At 39.7% G+C, this 26,255-nt stretch overlaps 1 protein-coding gene across 1 annotated transcript in view; it reads right to left on the bottom strand.

Moving 5' to 3' along the window:
• Nucleotides 1–7,361: 7,361 nt before the first annotated feature.
• The window catches only part of LOC139692480 (uncharacterized), a 228,952-nt gene continuing 210,058 nt past the window's right edge, over nucleotides 7,362–26,255 (bottom strand). Inside the window, exons 2-5 of the mRNA XM_071590697.1 lie at nucleotides 21,930–22,248; nucleotides 17,396–17,434; nucleotides 12,617–12,770; nucleotides 7,362–7,681 (exon numbers count right to left, since the gene is read on the bottom strand). Of these exons, the coding sequence (XP_071446798.1) occupies nucleotides 7,630–7,681; nucleotides 12,617–12,770; nucleotides 17,396–17,434; nucleotides 21,930–22,248 (564 nt within the window). The 3' untranslated portion in view covers nucleotides 7,362–7,629. The remainder of the gene's footprint in view (nucleotides 7,682–12,616; nucleotides 12,771–17,395; nucleotides 17,435–21,929; nucleotides 22,249–26,255) is intronic.

The raw sequence follows: 26,255 nt of genomic DNA, 5'->3' as shown, positions 1-26,255 counted from the left end.
GCCATGTTAATCATGAGATAAGACAATATACAATGCCGTAGTGCGAATACCGTTTAATAGATGACACAACGGTCGCGGTGCCCTAAGGTTAAGCGGGCAATTTCAAATCGATTTATAATTAGTCTTTTTCAATGCTGTGATGAGCGTCAAAATTAGTTCATTCTTTGCTGCATTTGAAGATTTACGCAGTTTCACGACGCTGGGCTATAAACCTAGGAAATAAAGCTGTAGTGTATAGAGAGCTAGCTAAACCTATGTGTGTTCCAAGCAAAATTTGAGGCATCCCAATTTGCCATAAAATAGTTACAGACTTCATGTAATAAAACTAGAATTAAACATAAGAGGTTAATGAATGGAATAATTGATTAGGTATTTAAGAAAAAAATGATAAAAAGCATAAAATAATCATTTAATATTGTGCTAATTTTTAGAATGCCATTGAATAAATTGATTTTAAATCAGGTAAAATTGTCATGACAGATATCAATTTATTTAATTACAATTAGTAAATATGATATGTGAATACCTAAGCGTAAAATGGGAGCGAGGAAAAAATAAAATTGAGATTATTTTGAATTTCAGTGTTAAGCTAATTTTTTTTGAAAAACTGCTTGTATTAGGTCAAACAAATGATTAGAAGTGTTTGCAGAAATAGTGCATATTTTAATTTTTCATTTATATAAGTAGCCAACTCATTAATAAAAGAGTTCCTATTTTTATCCAACAGTTAATAATGTATCAGATAATACTTCAGGGCATACATGTAGGCATGTTAAGGTTATTTCAAAAAGGTAGATTTTACAGTTTAAAAGGGTTATTTTATTAATTTTTCATCCCCATCACTGAATATGATCCTCCGTATGAATTATAATCTTGACGCGATGCAAGTGATAGGCATGGTAGGGGAGGAAAGGGGAATAATATGAGATAGGAAAGGAAAGGATGCATAGCGTTTTGATTGGTGATGGTTGAGCCTTGATATTGGGGGAAAATGTTAGGTAGACGAGGAGGGAGAGGAAAAGGAGAGGCATGTTAGAGGTTATGAGGGGAGGAGGAAAGTACACTGTATGGAGGGGAAGAAGGATTTATTGTGGTGCACGGCTAAGTTTTGTCAGTAGAGGCATGGAAATGAGTCATTGAGCATCCAAAACTGACCTTAGCCTTTAGAAGTTCAGTAATAATGATGTCATATTAGATAGTTTATGCCCCTAACATATTTCAGCAGGTGGTAGAATAGAACTTTGGTGATAATTTCACTACTATTAATTATTTTGATGATTACTTGTGAATGGATTAGATAGAGGAGCCAGATAATTATCAGGGTTGTGAAAGGACCAAGAATATCAAACAAAAATTAATTCAGATGAAGTGCAGCCCAGAATATGCAAAATATGGAACATGTATCATTTTGTCTTCTGAAATTTGCCTTGTGAGAATAAACCCAGATTGAGAGAAATTATCAAAGGGCACAGTGGGCCCATGTAGTAATAAAGAAATGGAGTTAGCTATAGAAATGTTTAATTATGTGCTGAGTGGCATTCCTAACATGGACCCAATAAGAACACCTTTGTACAAATTGTTTAGGAAGATACCATTTGGAAATGGCTGATCTGCCAAACTGATGCACATTTTTGTATTAATATGAATGAAAACTGTTGAAAAGTGAGTAGGATGGCTTAGAAGTATCAAATGGGGATTTAAACTGACTATAAAGGAATGCTACGGAAAGGATCTCAACTTATCACGATCCCAAGTCCTGCTCAGTCGACAACTGTGAATGAAACTACTGCTACAGTCAGAATCATTGTCTCCAAACATGTAGAGCAAATTTATGAGCCATTAGGTGCTGAATGGAATAAAAATTGATAATTATTTCTTAGACCAAAGGGTGTGAAAGTAGTGCCCTATTCGTGGGTTCTCAATAATAATAAGGGAATAAGTGGTGCTCCAGGTAGCTATAAAGCTCGCTTGGTGAGTGAGGGATTTACCCATACATATAATAATACTTTTTTAATTGACCTCAAGACTAGCGAAGCCTGAACAATATTATATTTTACACTAGTTACATGAAATCAAAACTCTAACATTTATTTGGTAGATTTGATGCAGTTTAAAAGTGAAAAACAGTACAATCTTTTTATTTTCAGAGGAAAATGGTTAAGGAATTTAGGTCCTGGAATGTTAGAACATTTTCAAGCTATCAGGAGCTGCTCTATAGTCAGTTTTTTTCAGTGTACCATAACCATGTACATTTGTGCAAATTGGAATGCATGAAAATATTTTATTTTTAAAAGAATTTTGTAGGTCCTATTCATAAGGTAAGTTAAGCATTGCTGACTACAGGCCTATTTGTAAAATTCCAATTAAAAAACTAAAAATTTTTGAATCATTGGTGATTGATTTCATATTCCTGATCAAAAAAATATTTTTATAGAAGAGAGGTGTATTATTGTTTATGATGGGTTTATTAAATGCACCAATCTTCAATGCAGTTCATTTCTAATACTATAGAAAATGGGGAATAGGTTGACTCAATATGTATCAATATGTCCAACATCTTCAAAATAGTAAAACATCATTTATTAATGAAAACTTCGTTACAATTTTCCACAGCTAAAACTTTATTGCCGACCATGGTTTCGATACACTGTATCATCATCAGGTGAGGAAAAGTACAAGGAGAAGGGATATATATACCAAGCTACAAGAAGGGGTGGCAGGGGAGGAAAGAGCGGGGGGAAGGGGGGTTTGTCATGAAGAGAAAGGCAGGAAAAACCAATGGAACCCCCGAAGTGCGGGCAGCTCACTCTTCGGGGGGAGGAGGAGGGGGGGAAAGGTGTCGTCATAAAGGGCACTAAGGGAAGTTAATGGACAAAAGTGGGGAGGGGCAAGAGAGGAACTGAATGTCATTAAGTAGCTCTATCTTCTGGTTTCTCCATTGGATAATCTCTAAACTCTCGAGAGCGTCCAATTTCTTGCTCTTATGGAATTTGTGCAACTTAAATTCAAAATCCGGGGAATGGTTCTTCTCCAAGAGGTGGGTCGCAAAGATGGATGTGGTGTTGCCTAACATATAACATTTCCGATGTTCCTTGATGCGTGTGGCGAAATTTCGTCCAGTCTGTCCCACATAAGTCGCATTACATTGGCACTTTAATTCATAAACACCACACTGTTTTTCGATGTCAAATTTATCTTTGTTTAAGCAGAGTGCTTTGGATATGGAAAAAGGGGAGTAGAATGAAACACGGAATTTATCCTTGGGTAGAATGTTGGCAATTCTATAGGACAAAGAGTTTGAGAAGGGGATTTTACACCATTTACGCTAGGGGTTATTGGAGTATGGCAGGAGGGTTGTGTGGAGCTCGATGGCACTTTTTCTCAGTTTTTTCCTTAATAGGGAATCAATGAGGTCGCCGTTGTAGCCATTCCTCTCTGCAATGAACTTGATGGTGGTGAGTTCTCGGTCAAAGGAAGTTTTAGGCATTGGAATGCTGATTAATCTGTGAAGCATGCAGTGGAAGCTTGCCAGCTTATGGGAAATTATTATTATTATTATTATTACCTTTTATTTGCCCAGAGATCACAATACAAAAATACCAGGTGGGTGAAGTATGTACATGATATAAGGCACGTCAATGAGGAGCAAAGACACAGGCTCAGTTAAGATACATAAAAGAATAGATGCTCATAGTTACATAAGTGTTTGGTACAAACCCATGAACATCGGCTGTAACATGCACATACAATATCAAATTCAGAAAAATCATTGATCACAAACATGAATCAGACCATTACCATTGCTAGAAACTAAAAGTATGAACTTACTGGTCGGGAATATTGTTGAGATATTCATCAACCGAGTAAAACATATTGCGTTGTAGATATCTTTTTAGTTTATGCCTGAATACGGCAGTTCCCTGTGTATCCTTGATACTTTTGGGTAGTTTGTTAAATAATCTGATGCCCATTTCATTGGGTCCTAATTTCAATGCTTTAGTTCTTATATTCCCATAATGGAAGTCATTCCTGCCTCTGGTGTAATGATGATGATAGGCAGAGTTAAGAGAATAGTTGCCGATGTTATTTTTTATATATAGAATTAAAAACATAATGTAGATGCATGGGAGTGGTAGCAAATTTAATTCATGGAAAATAGGCCTTGATGGAGCATTGTAAGGTGTCCTGGCGATGATTCTAATAGCTTTCTTTTGCATTTTAAAGATGGTTTGAGAAATAGCAGCTGATCCCCATAATATTATACTGTAGGTTATATTTGAGTAAATTTCCCCATAGTACAAATTGAGTAGTACAGTTTTACTTGTAGTTTCATACAGAATGGGATGGCAAGAATCAGAAGGAATCACTAGGTCCGTATACGTGGGTTTCCTATAGATGGAAAAGACATGTTGGCTCTCTTTGATTTCAATCCCGAGGTCCAAGAAATTTATTGAGTGGTTCACTCCCATTTCCATAGTGAAATTAATAGAATTATGCCTGTTGTTTAGGAACTGCACAAATTGGCCCAACTGCCTTTCACTACCAGACCAACAACATAGTATGTCGTCCACATACCTATACCAATAGGCGATGTTCTTAATAAGTTTTTCGTTGGAATCAAACAGCTTTTCTTCAAAAAAGTCCATAAAGACTTCGGCTAACAGGGGAGAGAGAGGGGAGCCCATGGCAAGACCGTTTTTTTGCTTATAGTATGTACCATTGAAAAGGAAGTAATTTTGTTCCACACATATGTTGAGAAGCATAGAAATTTCTTGGATGAGGAGTTGGTTGGCTCCGGCCTTGCACAGTATGTTCTTGGCGTGTTTCTAAGGCTTCCTGGGTCGGGATAGAAGTAAATAAACTCCATACGTCGAAGGACACTAATTTGGAGTTCGGAGGTAACGTTATAGTTTTAAGGCGTTCCGTCAAGTCCACAGAATTTTTGATAGCATACTTGGGGCTGAAATTTGACAATTGGCGGAAAATTGTTTGAGTTTGAAGGCTAACTTGTGTACCGGAGCATTAATGCTAGATATAACTGGTCTAATCGGTACATCTTCCTTATGGTACGGTACCTCCCCAAAGGGTGCATCTAGCTCCTTTACTATTAGTATATAGTTAAAAATAATGTAAACGTAATTCTCAAGGGCAATCATTATTTACTTTCAGCTGGTGACAGAAATATTTGAAAAGATAACCTCACCATCAAACTGCCTGAAACAATGCTAGTTAGTGTAAATCAAGAGCTTCTCACAGGATCAAAATTCTATTGGTCATTCATATTGGCTGGTTATACTATAAATTACATTCATGATGGAAAAAACACTCATATTGAGTCAGTCTTAATTATCAAAATTTTAAGAGCCATTTTCTCAAAAAATCCAATGTTCGAAGACTCTCTTACTTTCATAAGAAACCAAGTATAGCTTGGATTCATTTACAGATTGATGAAAAAGTAAAGATCAAAATATTTCGTCATTTCTTAATATTTATACTTAATATATCTCCACTAATTTAATTGACTTTCATTTTCTATTTACTTTTGAGGTGTGCTGTATGTGTAGTTGTCAAGTATTGATCTCTTTGGCATCAGGACCAATGTCTCTGTGCTATTATATACATTGTACATCTGTAATCTGTCATACTGAAATGGGCTATTGCTCGTAAATAAACATCAAATTACCCAACTGCAGTATGTAGTTCATTATGCAGTCAATCTGTGTATCTAGAGGTTATCACTCCATCTTCAACTTGGTAGAGCACTTAACGGCTATAAGCACTTGCATTTGCCCCAAAATCTTAAACCAAAGATTTTCATTCATTAGATTTAGTTTAGCCTAATTGGCAGATTTGTATCACTTTGTGTTTGTCAAGAAATCTTTTACAAAGGAATGAGATTCCAATGTCAAATGAATGAGATTTTACAGTCTATAAACTCTGTATATTGAAGAATACAAATTATATGATGACACATAACTTATTGGACCTCACTCATTTTTTTCTTGAAAAAATCTTCTCATCAAATGAATAACTTCAAATACATTCTATGCCATTAAAATGACCTTGTTGGAGGTAATTTATGTTTCTGCATTGGGAATCGAAGTAAAACTTTATACTTGGCTCATAAATCATTGACTTATATGCTAATGGGCTAAATAAGTGTTAAAACGTTAATTGAATTTATTGAGATAAATTCCTTTTGGCTCGACAGAGTTTTGAATTGGGAGCCATCACATTTACTCTCACTACTCTTTGGAACTCAATATTATCAGACTTGAATAATAATAAGTTAAATGCATTAAGTTGAAAAGTTAATTTTTTGAGTAAATCTTAACTCCACAGTTTTTACTGTTTATGTGTTTATTTTATTAGAAATAGTTTAATGTAAAAATGAACACATATTAATTGATTCACCCAAAAAAAGGAGGTGATAATATGAATAATTTTAGGTTGAACCATTAATGCGAGCCAAAAAATAGGACAAGAAGACTTCAACAACCAACTTCTATCATATTTAAGCATGTAACTATTTTCTAACTTGAAGATTAATTTTTCTCAGAAAAAGGGACCCATTTTTTTTTACTTCTGATCGAATGAGAATCAAAATATTTTTGCTAATTTAACTTTAATTTAATTCTGGGTTTACTTCACTCTATGAAAACAAACTTACTTCCAAGAAAAAAATGCTTAATTGTAAGAAAGAGGCTCTTCAAGCCCATGGAAAGAGAAAGGATACACATATAAACACAAGGAACGTAGATCAAGGCTATATCCTTTCTCTGTGCCCTTGGTATGGACTGTTGCATTGGATGAGGGTGAATCATGAACAACAATAGGAGGGGGAGGAAAGAAGAGAATTCCACCATTTGAAGTTTGGTGTTCTACGAGAATACTGAAGGTAATCTGAAGAGATAACTCCATGAATAAGGAAGTAGTTGCATATGCTGGAGATACATGCCACTCATAAAAGGAGTTAAAAAGAAGGGGAGCCCAACTAGTAGGATTCAGATGAAACCAACAAAGAGGAGAATGGATATAGAAGTAGTAGGAAATAACTATGGGGGAAGACTTAATTAATACTATAACCAAATATATTTTGTGAAATTGGAATAGAAGGCATGGGAAAATGGAAAATATAGAAGGAAATAAATACATGCTTAACATGTAACAAAATAAATTTTGGTAGACAGATTATGTTACATACTGGGTACTGGAGAAAATGGTGGTGAAGCAAGATGAGTGGAAAGCTGATTCCAGTTATCCTATCCATTGTTAATTTAAGTAGAAGTCACTATGAAGGACAATTTCTAGGATTTTGCAATGTCAATGAGTAATGGAAGAGGGATAAAGGAGGTAAAAAGTGTGTATAAAATACTTTATTAAATCAAAGTTAGAAAAAATAAATACAGATTTTCTTTTTACAAAATGTGACACAATTGTGAGAGGGGTATAAAAAGGACAATGCTTTGAACATAAAAACAAGATGGACCCTTCCCACTAGTCATCCCTTATAAGGAGGATGGACGCGAAACCTCTTGACTTTTGCCTTATGGAGGAATTCCATGCCTGATGGAGGGAGCTTCATTTGCAACTCGTCAGGGCTCACGGCTTCTTTCCTTGGGGTAATGTTCACGTCTTTCCTCGGTCTACCTCGCAGAGTACGTCCCCGCTGTTGCAGTAACTGAGCAGTGAGAGAAGAAGGCCAGAATTAGCAGTTATTACCAGGGGGTAAAGGGGTTAAGGTTAGAGGCATACACGGCTTTCAAAATTGGGGGGAACACAACTTCTTAGATATAGCAAAGAATTATATTTATATATATATATATATATAATATATATATATATATCCCTTGTCTATTTCTCCTTTGGTGGGTGAAACAGCTCCCTGACGCCATCTCTTGGCCAAAGAATTGGGGCACTTGGTTGCATAAAGCATTGCAGATCTCAGTGTAAATTATGCTTCCTGGATAGCTCAAGTGGTTAAGGACCTCCACCCGGCAAGTGGAAAGATCCAGAGTTCAAATCTCGGTCTAGGAAACATTTTTACTCTCGGGATCTGCTTGATTCTGCCTTCCCCACCTCTCCTGTGTTCGTCCTTTATGTGTGTTACTATCCCTTTTCCTTATATTTGTTTCTATGAGTATTTGTTTGCCGTTTGGTGGGATTTCGTGTTTGTATGTATGTATGTATGTGTATATACATTTATATATATATACATATATATATGTCACCCCTCCCATACCAAGCGCTCCCTCCCTTACTCCCTCTCTATCCGCGGTCACCGCATTTGCAACCATCCCGAATCCCTTAAGAAATACCTCAACAACCTTCACCACTTCCTCCTCCAACGAGGATATCCTGATTCCCTCCTCCATAAAAAAATACTTAAACATTCCTACACCCCCAAGCCTGCCTCAACCACAGACTCCCAGCCTCTCTCAATCTGTACTACCTACTTCCCAGGCATTCAGTCTCTCAAATTCATCCTCAAAGACCTATTCCCCATCCTCAAAAATCACAACACTTCCTCCAACCTTCTTCCCAAATGCCCCTCTGTCACCTTCAAACGTCCCGCCAACCTAGCAGATATCCTCAAATCCAACAGGCCGCTCTCAAAATCCCCTCACACCCCCAGAGCCATACCCACTCCATGTCATCGAGCAAGATGCAAAACCTGCCCTATTTTCACCACTCCACCCCACTCCCTCCCACCATTTAACTCTCTCCCGCCCTTCCCCTATTCCTCTTGCACTTCCAAGAATGTAGTTTATCTTCTTACCTGTAAACTCTGCCCGTCATTTTACATAGGCCAATGTTCCACACCACTTAAAATTAGGATTAATAACCACCGTGCCTCGTGCAATCCCTCCTCCCCGTCCGCGGGTCTCCCCATCCCTAAACATGCTTCCCATCATAATACCCCTTTCAACCTGTGCTACAATGTTTCCATCCTGGCCTCCCTTCCCACATCCGATAACCCTATACAATTAAAAACACTTGAAATGGCATTCATCTACATCTGTATGGCCTATCAGCATCCGGGCCTCAATGTCGTTCACTGATGGGAGTGGCCTAAAATTGTTACTTTGTGGAAGCCCACCCTCACCCCTCCTTCGCCTCCCGTTCTCCCCTTCTCCTGGCCCCCTTCCCTTTCTCTCGCACCCCTCACCTCAACTACTCCAGCAGTCATTACTTCTATATCTTCAGAGGAAGACGGATTGTTTCCGTCGAAATATCAAGAAATAACGTGTGAGTGTTCTTCTTTTTTTGTGTTTCTATATTGTGTGTTACTGTGTATTGTACTATTCGGCACTTCCGTGTTACGTCTACGAAAGCATATATATACATATATATATATATATTTTTTTCTATATATATATATATATATATATATATATATATATATATATATATATATATATATATATATATATATATATATATATATATATATATTTCTATATATATATATATATATATTTCTATATATATATATATACATATTTTATATATATAATTATTATCATTTTTATTATAAGGTAATCTACCGGTTAAGGTAGGTTTTTGGATGGACACAACTGCCAAATAAATATTTTGTGACTCCTAAGAAAACACAATCCAGCAACCTACTCTACATCAGGTCCCTCTTCATCTCTGAGTACTTCCTTCCCCCCTCATCCCGTCCAACATCCATATCCTGTTCCTGCCCTTTCTTTGTTTGCCTAACAGTCTCTCCTCTATTACAGTCGTCAACATCCCACTGCTGATCAATACCCCCTTCATCAATTTTTCCTGCCTCCATAGGATTTGTCCCAATAAACCCCTCTCTTTGCCCCCCATATAAAATACTTCCTCATTTGTTTTCTTCTTTGTCAATTTCACCTTCTCCATTCTTCTCCACACCCACATTTCAAAAGCCTCCAATCTATGTCTATCCTTCTGCTTCAATGATCACGTTTCCGCACCGCACATAGCTACACTCCATATAATAGTTTTTACGAGTCTTTTCTTAACATCCTAACTCAACTCCCTCCTCCTTGTGAAAGTCTCTTTGCCTAGCGCAATTCTTCTCCTTACGTCCCAACTACTTTGACTGTGCTGGTCCAAAAATTCCAAGATACGTAAACTGTTCTACCTGCTCTAGTTTTTGCCATCCTATCTTAATGTTAAGCTTAGCCTTTCTCTTTCTAGTAAATTGCATAACCTTTGCTTTATTAATATTGATTCTCATCCTATATATGTCGCACTGAATTTCCAATTTGCTCAGCATTGCTAGTAACCCCTTTGGCTAACTGACAAACTAAAGCTTGGTCATCTGCAAACCTAACTGATTTTATGAATTCCCCACCCACTTTCATTCCCAACTCCAGTTCTTCCCATGCCTCTTTAATCACTTCCATATGTACGTTCCACTTCTTCCTAACACTGCCCATCTGGACTCCCCGTTCCCTACTTGCACCTGGGCAGTCTGAGATATGTACAGGTTGCGGATTAGCCTCCTATCCCTCCAATCTATTCCTATTTTCTGCAATATACTCATTAGTTTTTCCCAATGTACTCTACCAAACGCTTTTTCGAAATCTACAAAACAGGCAAATATGTCCTGATTGTGTTATATATTCCTCTCGATTAGTGATCTCATTACAGCAATGGCATCACGCATTCCTCTCCTCTTCCTAAACCCAAACTGATCATCCCCTAAGTAATCATTTGCCCTACTCTCTATCCTTTTGCTTATGATCCTGAGAACAACTTTAGCTGCGTGGGGGTACTTGCCTAGCTCTCCATTATTTTGTTGATTATCCTGAGGACAACTTAAGCTGTGTGGGATATCAAACTTATTGTTCTGTAATCCTTGCATGCTGCAGCCTTTGTCTTTTTCAGGATAGGAACTTATACTGATCTCACAAAGTCTTCAGGCCAGATTCCTTCCTCATAGATACTATGAATCAGTCCATATAGCCTCTTCCACCCACATTTTCCTAACCTTTCAATAGTTCTGCAGGAATGTTGTCTACCCTCATAGCCTGATTTTTCATCTCCCTTAAAGCCGTTTCTTCTCATTGTCGAGTATGACTGGACCTAAGCTATCTTCCTCTGTGTCATGTTCCTTTTCTAAGTCTAACTTTGTGAGTCTAAGTTCTTTACTATAAAGATATTCTATATGCTCCTTCCATCTCTCTTAGATCTTTCCTGTGTCAAGTATTACCTTACCTGCCTTATCTCTAACTGTTAGCATAGATCTCCCCTTCTTGCCTCCCGATAAATATTTAACTTTGCTGTACAGCGCACCAATTTCATCCTTCCTCTGCAAACTTTCCATATCCTTGCACTGCCTGCATAAAGAGCTGAGTACTATTCCACCATGCTTCTTTTGTTTTATTTTTTGCCCGCTTCAATTTATTATTTAACTCCTTGTACTTCATTTTGCCTAACACTGTGTTTACATTCTCCCATTTTCTCCTCTCATCCATCTTTATAATCATCTCATCGGTGATCCATAGTGCAGAATAAAGAATTCACTTTAGGTTGTGTTGCGGTCTCTAAATTAGTGTTATTATTTTCAAATTTTAACATGATTTTGTTTTCTTTGAAGAATATTAATAAATAAATTTTTTTGACTCTGTTAGTGCCCCGCCACCTTTAGCAGTTGTTCAGATCCTCTACAGGGAATGAAAGTGAAGCTGATCTTACCCCTCCAGATATTTAAATTTCTAATAAGCATAAGCCAGTTCATCCACAGGACAGTTGTATTTGCAGTTCTAGGGGTAGCGGTGCCCACTGTCGCTGGGCGAGATGGCTGTTCGATAACCACTGTCAAGGTTTGGAGTTGCTAGGTCAACTCGTTAATTACTTCCGTATAGTTAACCCTCCCGATCCCACCTTAGCTCTCCGTTTCCTCAAAATAAGAGCAATGTTCAGTGATGTTGTCACGGCTTCCATGTCCTTTTCTCATTAACGGCTCGTATGGCATGGCATGGGAAGCGCTCGGTGCGCTGGGAAGGGGGGGAGGAAAACGGTAAGGATCTAGTGGTGACCGAACACGCAGTCCCACAACCATTCCTTCAGCCAGTGTTTCTTCCTAACCATCCTATAATCCCTGCCCGATTCAGCTACCAATATAGAGGTGAGAATTCGCGAATTCGTGTATATATTAGCATTCCCATCTTTTGAATTTACCGAGCTCAACCGTCACCACTAGAGCCTTTCCACTTTTCTTCCACCCTATCCAGCACGCCCAGCCCTCGCATTCCCTCCGCCCGCAACCTTCCATACTTACAATACAAACATCATAGACCATCAAAAAACCAGCGTACAATCGGTAGATCAACGCATACTTGATATGCAGTGGTTTTGGGACGTTTCAAGATAATTGGAAAAATACAATGAAAGGTATTCCATTAAATACGTTTTAAACCCAACTTTCATGAGCAAAACAGGGGAATTCTGGAGAGAAGAAAAACCGACCATCTGGTCCTTTTCCCGGGACTTGTCAGCAAATGTGACACGGAGAAAATGACGGGAACTTTTCCTCATGACACTTCGTAGCAGCACATATTTACGAGAAAAGGGAGAGATAATCGTAAAAGTAGCAAGCTTTGAACTAGATATTCACCACTTCTTGATATGTTCACTTTGGCGGAATTTCTCCAGATTCTTGTACTCTTCCGTTGAAAGCATACAACCGCCAGCCAGGACGATCGTCTCGGGAGGCGTTCGGGACTGCACCTTGCTCACATGATCTTCTTCCGCATGATTGCTCGCGTTTCCTTTGAATGAAAAAAAGAAAGAAATAAACACAAATAAACGAAAAAAATACAGTCGTAGGAATAAATTTATGAAAGCCGAAAGTAAAAAAAAATCCAGATATTCTACCAGTCAGCCACTTATTTATTTACCGTATCAGCACAATAAACGAACCTCGTAGTCTGCTTTGATAATTGGCTGACAGTACGAAGGTATTTGGTGTGAGGGTCGAGCTCACCAATTAGGTACTAAGGCTTAAGGCTTGCGCTAAGCACATATTCAGGATAGGGAAGACTAGATGTGTTCCTCTTTCACCTACGGTTTACCCACAGAGTTATGATTTGCAGAAAATTGCATCGCGCTGTTTGGAATTAGTGTAGAATGATCAAAAATGAACGCTCCAACCTTGAGGATTACAGGTCTCACATTATACACTATGTAAGCACTTCTTACTGGAAACATTTTCATAATTGTGGAGGAAACAAGGCAATCAAGTGAATATTTCGGCCATGATTAAGAGTGAAATGAGGTGAAAGATGAAAGCTCAATCGTAAAACATTAGAAATATCATTTTTATATCTCTCACTTTTGGCGCCAAATAAGGCATAATCAAAAAGTCAAATACAATTTCGTTTGGTGAAAACCGAAAACGAGGGGGGACCCAAAAATAACAGGAATGTCGTTTTCGATTCTTTAGCTCTCAATATATTTACATTAAATTTTGTTCACCATCAAAGTATTCCCCATTGATCACAATGCACTTCTACGAACGATGCTTCCATTATTCGAAACATTTCTGAAATTCATTTATCGGGATGTCCTTTAGGCCTTCTAGCGATGTTTGTTTTATCTTCTTCAGAGTATCAAAACGCTTTCCTTTCCCGTCCCTTTTGAGTCTGGGGAATAAGTAGAAGTCACAGGGAGCTAAATCCGGTGAGTAGAGGGGGTTGACAAGCGATGTCATACCGTTTTTTGCCAAAAACTGCATCACGGAGAGGGCGGTATGAGCCGGTGCGTTGCCATGATGGAAGAACCAGTCACCAGTGCGCCAAAGATCTGCTCTAGAATCCTCTGAAATGAACTCCATGACACTCCAGACATATCACAGAGTTGATCAATTGTTCTGGTACGGTCTTCACGAATGATGACATTGATTTTGTCGATGTTTTCGTCAGGTCTTGATGTTGAAGGGCGGTCTGAACGGGGTTGGTCTTCAATTGACATTTCACCATTTTTTAATCGTGTAAACCACTCATAGACTCTAGTTTTGCTTAGGGCAGCTTCCTCATAAGCAGTCTTGAGCATTACAATGGTTTCCGCGGCCGATTTCCCCAACAGGATACAAAATTTCACTACAGCGCGTTGCTCTTGATAATCCGCCATCACGTTTTTTGCCGAAATGAAAAAAAGGTTGTTTCACTGAAACAGCTCTCACGGACGGATCATCCAGTCACAGCGACGGCGCTGCGCATACTGACGCAGGTGGCGTGAGCCTGATGTACGTCAAAAAAGAACTTACCACGATTAAATTGATTGCAAGAAACAACGGCTACGATGAGGAGCTAGTAGAGAAACTATACCGCAAAAAACTGAATAAATGGCATTGAAAGATATTTACAGTACCGAACCGCCACAGGACCCCGCAGCCAAGTGGCGCAGAATCCTTTATTTAGACGATTTTTCACAAGAAGTATGTAAGAAACTTCCAAAATGTAGAATTAAGATAGCCCATTATAACAAATCAAGCCTAAGGGGCATGCTCTCCCACACAAAGGACAGAATCCCATATAAGGAAAAGAGTGGAGTATATAAGCTAAAGTGCGATTGCGGAGCAATATACATCGGACAGACAGGGAGGAAATTCCAAGAACGAGTGAAGGAGCATCAAGCATGTGCAAGAAATAAAAAGATGAACTCTCAATTCGCAAAGCATTTGATTGATAATAACCATAAAAGTGATTTTGATTTCGAAATTTTACATGTTGAAAGCAAAGGCTATAGATTAGACGCCTTAGAACAGTTAGAAATTTTAAATAGTGTTTGTTTAAATGAAAATATTATTAACGAATTTCTGTATGCCTCCCACTCTCCCCTCCTTGAAGTCCCAATCCTCACGGTGGCCGATGACACACCCCCCTCCCCTTCATCTAACCCTCTCTAATCCCCTGACTCACGAGAGCTCTACAATGTAGACTTCTCCCTCCCGCTCCACATTCCTTCAAAATCGCGGAGGTGACGCCAAACTGCCCTCCCCTCCGGCACGCAAACCCATCCTGACTTTACCCCTCCCAAACCTTCCTGATTATCTCCACCCCACCCCCGCCCTGGCTGTATATATAAGAAGGGCTGCAAATGTAGAGAGCTCACCTGATGATGAAGTTTTACTTCGAAACCCGGGTCGTGTGAATAAATCGTTATCGTGTGGAACTACAAAGTTAGTCCTTTCATTTATTTATAGTGAATCGGTTCCATAAAGTTATGCCAGAAACCATTAATGATATTTTATTCATCAATCTATTTAATTTCACGCATAGACGCACTGACGTATTATTGGCCAGCCCGTTTATCGATCAATAATTGTCCAAGTTGATAAGAAAACGATCAACGTCATGGATTGGTGAGGAGGAAAATCTGAAGAGTGATAGCGAGGTTCTGTCAAGGGTTCGTTGCTAAAAGAATCATTATATACATTCACACCGTTCATACCGTTTCCCTTGTATTCAGGCAGAGTCTAAAAAGACTGAATTTCAGTTACTGGAGGAAACTAATTGCTTACGCCATTCCTTGCAAGCTCTCCTGTCTCTGAGACTCCTAACATCCATCGTCATGAGATTCTTTTTCTTCGACCATGTTCACCTATGATTTACTCTCCTTAGCTCTTCCTCTTTAAAACTTTCCTTTTGGTGATTCGACTCTCCTCCGGACTTTCGGAAGCCCGAAACCGGCGCAACACAATTCTTTACCGCAACGGTATATTCGGTCCGTAGACTTTCGTAACCTAATTATTACTTACTCTGCCTCCCCTAGTTGTACAAAAAATACTCCACATGCACTTACATAATACCCATCACATTTAGCCAAGATTGAAACCTTATTAAAATTTAATATCATCATTCGTCTATGATGACAGGAACGATGAGTCACGATGCAAAGAAGAAATTTGGGAAAAATTTGTTTTGGAGTGCAGTTTTGTATAACGGGGAAACTTGGCCGTTGAGGGAAGATGGTTAGCCTAGATTTGAGACTTTTGAGATGTGCGTATGGAAGGTTGGAAAAAACTACGATAAAATGGATGGAAAGGGAAACGAACAAAGAAAAACTATGATTGGTAGGGAAGGAGAGAGGTTTGTTGGCAGAAATATTAAAGAGGCAAGCAGAGTATATTCAGAGATTTTTAATCGGTGATGGTAGGTTGAAAATTGTGCCCAGGGCAGGAGAAGCGAGGTACCTGTAGAGGGAGGGAAAGAAAGGACGGCAAGATGGGAGCCAAAAAGTATACGGAATTAAAGAAGGGTTTTTTTCAGTGCAAGATGTTAGGTTGTTTGTAGTTTGGCGAGGCCTAGCATGGTCGCAGGAGTTATGTCTGTGTCCATCAAAAACCTACCATAATCAATTTATTAGAAATATTGCTCGATGGATACATGAAACAGCCTTCCAAGCACTTTAAATACCTTGCCATTTACGATAAAGCCCGAGTCTTCATATAGGCCCACAGCAAAGAAGAACACAGAATTCAATGCTGTCCTACGAATATCAATCATCAAACAGCCACCAAATCATTCAGAGTCTTTTCAAACCCGGATTGCCAAACTAAACCGTGCATGTTTGACCTTAAGGCACACCGTGATGGAGTACCGCAAGTATTAAGGGCTCCATGACCCTAGTAAAATATTTTGGGAAACCATGCTAGTTCTTAGGTAATGACCCTCTTTAAAAAGCTATAATGTCTCAAAAGTTTTCCGTGAAGCAAGCATTTTATCAAAATTATTAGTTCCTCAAACAAATGCAATTTTTTCAGACTCAGGATGGCTTTTAATCATAAGAACTGTTTAACAAACAGATCTTAAACACATATCTTCCAGGCAAGATTAAGTGTATTGCACCTTGCTTCTAATAATTCGTTTTAAGTGGTGATGCGCCGTCTCCCTAGCTGTTGACGCAGCTCAAGTTTATTCCATCCAACAGCAACCACTGAATTACCACAAAGCATCAACTACGTCATGCTTTTGGGTGGGAAATCTACTGTTATGTGCTCGTTCCGGGGCCTCTTAGGAGGCGTCGCATCAAAGAGTTCTCTCCAATGAGCGGAGTGGAACGGATTCTTCCAAAAACGCAATGCATTTACGGCGTGATACGGAACAAACCCGTAAAAGCGTAAGCTTCGCGAGTCCTCCCCTTTAAATCTGAAGACCTATAGATCATAAAGAGATTTAAATTCTGTTTAAATTAATATTTCTCGATCTTCAATGTGAAAACAATTCGGGTCTTCCTCCGTGAATCCCTCTCGCCTGTGCTTCTTCTTCGCGGAAACTTGAGAATCGACTTGCAGGAGGGCGGCGGAAGAGGTGGGCACCGGCGCGTCAGCCTTGAGGCCGGCCGTGAAGTGTCACCTTTGGCGTTAAGAATCTCTCCCGCCCTTTCAACTCACCCGGCAGGATGAGCGGCGTCTCCTCCACCCAATCGAAGGCTGGCACATGTGGAGGGAGAGAAAAAAAAGGGATGAAACGTTAGTTGGATGTGAACCTCCCTCGGAGAGACAACCAAGCGCCCTCCAAGACAAGGAAGTAAAACATTTATTTCCGAAAAATTAAGACAAGGCAATTTTCAGCATAAATTACATTTTCACTCGAGCTGATTTAAGGTTTTCGAAGCAAATAATATTATCGCAATACATGTTTTTTCGGAAATTCACACAGCATACTGAGCAGATTTTGAAAACATCGTTTCGTTTTACCAATCTTCAGCATTGGTCAATGACTGTCTCGAAGAAACATACAAAAGGGCGATAAATAAATTTTAAAAATTAATAAATCAGTAGAATGAAACGCTAAAATATTATTTTTTGAATAAATACTCCATACACGGGAGAAACTCCCGATTAGATTAATTGGGGAATACATTTTCACGCATCATATAAAGTTTATTAAGCCATTAATACTCTATACACATTCAAAGTTAAATAATATTTACATAGAAAAATCATAAACAGTTTTCAATCCGAAGGCCGGTTTGGTAGGTGATGGTAGAGTTCACCTAGTACTAAGCCCGACGGCGTGTGAAATTCACACATCAGGGTTGGGGGGCCAGTTCTTTTCCCTGTGCCGGTTATGGTTTCCCAGGAAGATCTGGTGCCTAAAAAATCACATATAGGTAGCTTGGGTGAAGCTGCAGGTGCTTGCCCGAGAATCGAACCCGGGGCCTCCGGTCAGTAGTCAAACGCTCCGCACCTGGACTACCGCGACCTATAATATTTATATGCATAACGAAAAGGAACTATGTAGGTTTTCACAATTTTATTGAGCAGAGGCAACATGCTTCATGATACCTTGGCCTACACATGAGTAGTCAATTACCAAGATTATTTTCCCTATGGGAATAATAAAAACGTTCGAAGAAGTCATGCTTGACTTTAACTATTTATGTGCTTAAAAATGGACGGAGTAGTGGAGAAGGGGAAGAAGTACTGCGGAATATAGGATTAGAAAGATGAGATAGGACTCATATGTGAAAATAACTCGGTTAAATATTTGTTTTTCCACATAATACATAAAGGATGAATGGAAACCAGTGTTTACTAAACATAATCAGGTCAAAGCTAACTTATCAGTCTTTTTGAAGTTTCATCACATTTTCATACGATTTCATCAGAAACCAGGACGCGATTAAAAGGTAAGATTAAAATAAAGGAAAAGCGGACGGGAAGTGAGAGAAGAACGAATAAGCTGGTTTTCCGTCTTTACCCATCGTTTTAAATCACACCCCAAGGGAGTAAGAGAAATGATGGGAATGCTTGAGGCAAGAGTGAAATTCAGAGGTTAGCTGACTTTCGCCGAAAAGAATTTTTAAGACGACAGGATAGTTTTCTCCAAGGAGAGGGCCCTCCAGATAAACACTAATATGTAATTAACCTTCTTTTCATTCCTATGAATCCAAACTCCATGGACTTTTGAGAGATGACTTCAGAGTTCGGTCAAGGCAATCTAACAGCACGGATATAATCCATTGTGACGTAAATCAATTTATAACGAAAGGCTGGAGTCAGATGGATCTTCTGAAACTTAAGTCGAATGCGAATGATAGCAAGTCAGCTAATGACGCGCGAGACTTGCGACAGGGAATGAAAATTAAGGTAAATCATAAGAAAGTGAAAGCAATAAGAATCACAAATATGAAACAGGCTAAGTTGAGAAATTACATTGGGATGGTGAAAGGAGAATAGGGAGGCAGAGTATATGCTCTTGATGCAGTCCCGTGTCTAAACCTACAAAACTTGACCCGACTGCCAACAATATGCGATGCGACGCTCAATGTTTACTTGTTTCAGATTTTTTTTGAGAGAACTTCCCTTAAATTGAGTATTATTAAATTTTGTGAACTTTTTACCTGTAGTACGTCCCAAATTAAATAATCGTAGCGAAGAAAAATTGCGTCGGCATGTTATTCCAGGGTGTTACTCTTTTTAACGGAAGAAGTATGAAATTATGAGGTCGCAGCCGGCAAATATGTGAGGGTTCGGACTTCCGCAAGCCCGAACATGGCATCAATCCGAATGAAGGGAAGTTATTGTTGACCTCGTTTCGTTTAAACGGGATAAAGGGAAAAAAAACTTCTTTTGCAACGACATTCACGACCTCATGCAGTCACACTTTCGACGTCCTGCGCTTGCGACTATTAAATATATCCTGCGCGACTCGGAGCGCGTTCACTGGCCACGTGCAGCGTACGAAGTGTTTGCATATGCGCTAGGATATTCGAGCATCTGATGCGTTGCCTGCCAGTGATCGACTCACGGGATGCGACTCTCGGCAAAAATTGTGCGTTGAAATGAGTCACGCAAACAATTGCTCACCTCTGGTTGGACTAAGAATATTGAAACTTTGGAAATCATTGCCAGTCACGCGTGCTTTAAAACCTTACTCGGGGTTTGAGAGAAAATAGAAGTGCCTTAGTTAAAACTTTTCCTGATAACCAACTTTCAACGGTTATCACAGCAGGGGTGTAAAACTGATATAATAAGTATTATTCCTCGATCAAAAATTAAAAATATCAGTGAACCACGTTGATAAATCACGAATTACACGTTCTAATAAAGCCAACAAAGCTATCACTGGATCAAACAAGAACGGGCCCTGAAGAACCGTAATAGACGTCAATCATGAACGAACATATGGCTTACAAAGCTGTTTAGCTATCACGGTAAGATTAGCCTCATTTGGTTTTTGCCGCATATATTTTTTATGTGTCCACGATCCGCAGATTCATTTCACTGTCTTTCACCCATGAAGTACAATCTCTTTTCTAAACATGTAAAGTCAAATAATTACTAGACTCGGTCAATATTATTTTGAAAATTGCAAAGCCATTTGCATACGACTCCGGTACTGTAAGCACACTTCACAGAGTAACTAGAGGAGGCAATTACATATACAAGGTCTGTCCCAAAAGTAATAGGACTGAGTCCTTAAAAAAAATGAATAGCCAGAATTGATACATTCACTTGTGCTCCACACACCACTGCAAGCGGGTTTTACACGCATCGTACGCCTTCTGGAAGGCGACGCCCGGAATGCTGCTGATCTCTCTCGTCACGGCCTAATCTAACGCTTCCACCGAGCTGTGGTGACTTCCTTTCATCACGGATTTAAGGCGGGGGAAGAGGAAGAAGTCTGGTGAGGTATTGCCTTAAAAATTTGGATCCTCACTCTCATGGTAGAGATGCTCTTGGCAGATATCCGCGTGCGAGTTTCCTTTTGTTCGTCCGAGAGCAATCGTGGCACCAACTTCGAACGCAAATTTCTCATGTTGTCGATCAGAAATTGATGTACATACTTTTAGAGATGTCAAGTTCATCAGAAATCATGCGAACATTTAATCTGCGATCCTTGTCCAACAAAGCACTAACTCCTGGAAAATTTTCCTCAAATTTTGAGGTCGAACGACCTTCTAAATGTTCGGCGCCTTCAACATCTTCTCTTCACTCCCGAAACAACTTGTGCCACTCGGAAACACCAGATCTATCCATGGCGTCATCACCATAAGCTGCCTTAAGCATATCATGAGTCTCTTTCCCGGATTTGCCTAGTTTCACGCAAAATTTGACGGAGTAGTGCTTTTTCAATAAAAGGTTCATGACGGAGCGTCACGAGGTCACGTTAAAGAGGCTTTGCAAACACACTATCTGCACTCCGCAAAGGCTGGGACCAACTCTCTCCGGCCTCCGGTCTTTCCTGAGACTTCCCCCTCTCGAACCCAACAAGAAAAACCGCCCTCTGTCCGTCTATCCGAGAAAAAAGAAGTCATACTACTTTTGGGACAGACCATGTAGAATATCTACTTGAAAGGTTGGCTTCAACGTTTATTTACATAAAATTTTACCAGTATTCGTATTCGAGTTCACAGTCACTCACCGACGCGTTCGCTATTTGGAGCCACTTTCCTTGTTTCCATTCGAGTGAGTTCGATTATCGGCCAATTTGTTTGGATCGAAAAGTCGAAACAAGGATCCCTTTGAACCGAGATTCAAGAATTAAATACATTATTAATACATATTATTTATTATTTGAACAATCATTGATCATTAACGAAGAATTTTTAAGCTGGTTTCATCTTTGCTACAACAGCGGCAATCGCGATTCGTATTCTACGCGCAGACACGTAACGCCTTCGTGGTTGCGTTGATCTGGCATTCGATTAGATAAAAATTGATCAGTCACGAATTCACTCCTGCCTGCCCGCATCTGGAGGGGGGATAAAGATAGGAAGGGTATGGTCGTTGGATCTCGTACATCGAAATAGCTATATCGATGTGTGCTTTCATGATATAAGTGGAGGTACGAGAGAGAAATCGAGAAATCTCCTGGAGCGTGTTCACACCCGAGTGCCCTCTGTGCACCCCTGCAAACTGTCAAATACTTGGCGGTTGTAGCGGTGGCCCAGCAGACAGGCTTCTGGTTCACACCTACCGGGCGGTGAGGGCATCCTCCGCATGCACGTGTAGACGCACCCGTTGTAACAGCAGGCGCTCTCCTTCTCAGCCTCGTCCGCCTTGACCCCCGGCTCCTCGTCGCCCTCCGGTGTCGGGGGGCAGCGGTCGTGGGCGAGGCACGGCTTGGCGTCGCAGAGGACTTTGGTGGGGCGGGGGCGGGGCTTCATGGAGGGGCAAAGGGGGTCACCTGCGCCGCCCTCGCCCAGGGCCCACGGCCAGGGGCCTTCCTCGTCCTCGCCGCCGCCGCCACCCGATTCCTCTCCCCCTCCTCTCGTCAACTCATCCACGGAGGAGCCCTGTGGCGGAAAAAGAAGAAGAAGGAGCCTCAAATAGCTGTCCCGCTTGTTAAGGAAATTTGCAAGAGTTGGTCACTATTGCAGGGAAAAAACAATATGAATGATATTACTCAACATGACAGCACTCGATGTACCCGACAAATATCTCCATGTCGACGTACGAGTCTCGTACCTTCAATACCCTGATTTTTATTTTATATCAACGGTCAAAGCGGAAAAATCAATATCGCACAGCTGCAGACGCTCCTTTTTATTATTCCTCCCAAAAAACCTCACTTTCTGGAGAAGAGGCGACTTGGAGGAAGAACATCAAAGGAAGGGAGAGGGAAACATTTTTTATCACTCTCTTTATTCGATTTTTACGACGGCACCTGGATTGCGGCTCAGAGATTCTCCTCCACCTCGCCATAAACTTCCCCTGTCGACCACGCAGCCGTGGGGGAGTGGAGGGAGGGGAGCTCTCGCCTTTTAAAAAGACTCGGACCCGACACACGAAGAAAACAAGTAGCGGGCGCTCAGCGAGTGCACCCACCCGTCTTCTCCGTTCTTTCGGGCATGACTCTAAGGGAGTTGCTGTTCCTTAAATATCAAAGTTAGATCCAACGTTTTCGCTGAGTTCTGACCTTTCCGTTGTGCTCATGAAATGTGACCTCTAGAATGCAGCTGAAGACCTATCTCTAGAGCAAATTTCGTGATATTTATTTCAGGAGCTCTTCTGCAGGATAATGAATTTCGTATTGGTTTGACCCCGCGCCAGCCGACAGTTTAACTGAGCCTTTCACGGTGAAAGATATTGTAATGCAATTTTATTAAGACACCTATTTCTCTCTGACACACCTTTATTTACTCATTACTCACTTTTATTCATTTGACAATTATTTCCTCCCACTAGCCATTATTTTATGACGTCAACTTATCTGTTCATTTTAACTGCTCCAGTACTGCCACAATTTAAGGCCAAGGAAAAAAGTTTCGAGTTTCTGTTGATAGTAATCTGTGAGACACATATTAGGATAAATATAATTGGATTCCTAGATGATTTCATTCGTTCCTATGTTATTATTATTACTGGTAATCTACCAGTTACGGTACAATGGTATAACATATATAAGTACAACGGTACAACGATACATTTACTTGCCTTTCCCCACAAAAACACAACCTGACAAATGTCACTACTGTAATGCCTTCCTCAATTCCGTATATCTCGTACTTCCTTACTTCATCCCGTCCAATATGCCTTTCCAATTTTCAACATCCCATTGCCAATCAAAATGCTCTACATTCATTTTTATTGCCTTCTTTGGACCCTCTCTCCTCCCCTACCATGCCTAGAACTTCCTCGTTTATTTTCTTATCCGTCAATTTGACCTTTTCCATCCCTCTCCACATCGCCATCTCAAAATCCTCCAATCAATGCCTTTTAACTTGCTATAACTACCGAGTTTACGAGTCAAAATTACGCTCCATAACTAAGTTTTTACTTGTCTTTCCACAAAATCCTTACCTAATGTCCATGATATCAATTCCTTCCTCCTCGTGAACTCCCAACGTTTTTCCCAATTTCTTCCAATAATCCCCTCTCCTATCATTTCACCAGCACTTTCTCATTTGTTATCCTTCCTGCCCACTTCACCTTATCTTTCCTCCAGACCCACATTTCAAAAGCCTCCCATCTACGTATATCCTCCTGCTTTAGTGACCATGTTTCCGCGCCGTACATAACTACGCTCTATATCAAAGTTTTGACCAGCCTTTTCTGAAAATACTTTCTCAACGTCCCTGTCATCAATTCCCTCCTCCTTGTGAAAGCTTTTTGGCCGAATATTATTTTTCTCACAATGCTATGATTTCAGAGCGTAAAAATCATTCCCTTTACTGGGATTCGAACCTGGATCCCTCGATGTCCGACCGAGTTCTTTAGTTCGTGGTCCTGCGCGACGCCCAACACCCCACGAGGTTTTTTTGAGTTTATTACGCCGAATCCACAGTCCAGGTTCGAATCCCGGTCAAGGCGAATGATTTTTACCCTATGAAGTTGTTGCATTGTAATGAGCAGAGGACTCCGTTAAAAGTTATTGTCACAGCATCTCCCGCAGTTTCTTGAAATTATTTTCCTTTTTACGTCCTTCCTACTTTGACCATTTCGGTCCAGACCACTTCCAAGATACAGGTAAGTCAACCTGTAAGTAAACTGATCCATTTGCTGTAGTAAATGAACTCTTATTTTAATATTTAACTGAACTTTTCTCTTTCTCGAAAGCAGTATATCCTTTGTTTTGTTTACATTAATTAACTTTCCATTCTTGTCGCAATGAGTTTTCAATGAGCTAAGTAATGCAATTCCTTTGCTGACCTGCAAACTAAAGCTTAATCATTCGCAAGCCTAATTATTTTGTGTATTCCTCACCGATTTTTAGCCCTATCTCCAGTTTTTCACATCCATCTTTTGGAATTTTCTCCACATATACGTTGAAAAGCACAGGTGATAACAAACACCCCTTCTCTAATCCCTACAAGCCTTTCCTTACATAGTAAAATAAAAATGCAAACATTCTTGAATAATTGTCCTGATGTCTCATTCATCGAAAATCAGCTTGAAAACGGATGAATCAAAATAATAATGGAAGCTATTTCTATTCTCAAACTTACCATAAAGATGAGCATACCAAAAAATCAACCGATGTTTACTGATAAAGGCTATAGCTTATAAGATAGTAAAATCTGCACTCGGCTGGATTCTTATTTGGGATTGGGCACTCGAAAGTAAATGTTTTATGTGCTAAAAACATGGGGGTAAACATAAAAAAAGGGTTTTTTCGAATTTTGAGTACGTTCCAGAGAGAAAATGGCAAATCTAACCCCACCATTCAAAAGAACGGAAAAAATACACGAAAAATAATTATTTAGAAGTTTGCCAAAAATTACCAACATTACCTAAATATTCTTTGAAACATTCAAATATTTTTTCTGAGCTCAATTTTGATCCAAAAAACCTGAAAAAAAATCAGAATGTTTTTGGGCATAAAATGTATGTTCATGAATTTTTTTCAGATATTTTAAAGGAAAGGATCACTCAGGACAATTTTTTTTCGAAAAAACACATGTTTTACGATAGGAGACCCCTGGGGCCACCTAGGGAGCTAAAAATTTGGCTAAAGGGGTTTCTGAATATTTACTTTCGAGTGCCTAATCCCAAATAAGAATCCAACCGAGTGCAGATTTTACCATCTTATCCCGCTATAGCCTTTCGAGAGAAATTCAGGGACGTGTGCTCGGACAAAATCTAAGAGATTCTTATAGAGCAATAGTGTCAGCTTTAGCGGTGAAAAATAGATACACACGTATGTTCGTCCATATTGAGCAGACCCTCGTAGCCTAGTGGTTAGAGCGTCCGGATATTGACCGGACTACCCGGGTTTAAACTCCAGGCGACAATAGGAACCCCTAGCTTTACCCATTCTACGTGATTATTTGGGCACCGGAACCTACTAGGACAACGGCACGTGGAACGGAACCAACTCTTTTAACCTATGTGGATTTCACATGTCACAGGCCTCGATCAATTTAAATATCACTTTTCAAACTTACCTTGAGGGTGACTATGGTGTTATTTTCCATATCAATTACTATTAGCAAGGGTGAAACGAGAGAGGACAAATAGATTAATAAATTTCCAAGAAAGAATTGAAATGAAGATATTTATTATCGCCCTTGACCTTTAATTAATTAGCAGAAAATGCAATAAAAGGGACAATGGAAAATGTAAAAGGCTCTACAAGGATATGGGGAGAAAATATTAGCATTTTGCTATCGATGCACCACATGACAATAGTGCGATCCTACAAGGTCTTCAACGTCTCTCGAGAATCTCAGGATCGTCTCAATGAGGTACATGGAGAAGACATTAATAAATACATACGCACCGGGTAAAATAGTAAAAAATATATACAGTAAACGACTAGACAATGGATAATCAAGGGGTAGTTCTTTCGGACGTTGGCATT

The sequence above is a fragment of the Hetaerina americana genome, unplaced genomic scaffold (genome assembly GCF_022747635.1).
Source record: "Hetaerina americana unplaced genomic scaffold, ioHetAmer1.1.p SCAF_4, whole genome shotgun sequence".
Taxonomy (NCBI): domain Eukaryota; kingdom Metazoa; phylum Arthropoda; class Insecta; order Odonata; family Calopterygidae; genus Hetaerina; species Hetaerina americana.
Note: the sequence above shows the minus strand (reverse complement) of the source record. Positions and strands in the feature narration are given on the sequence as shown.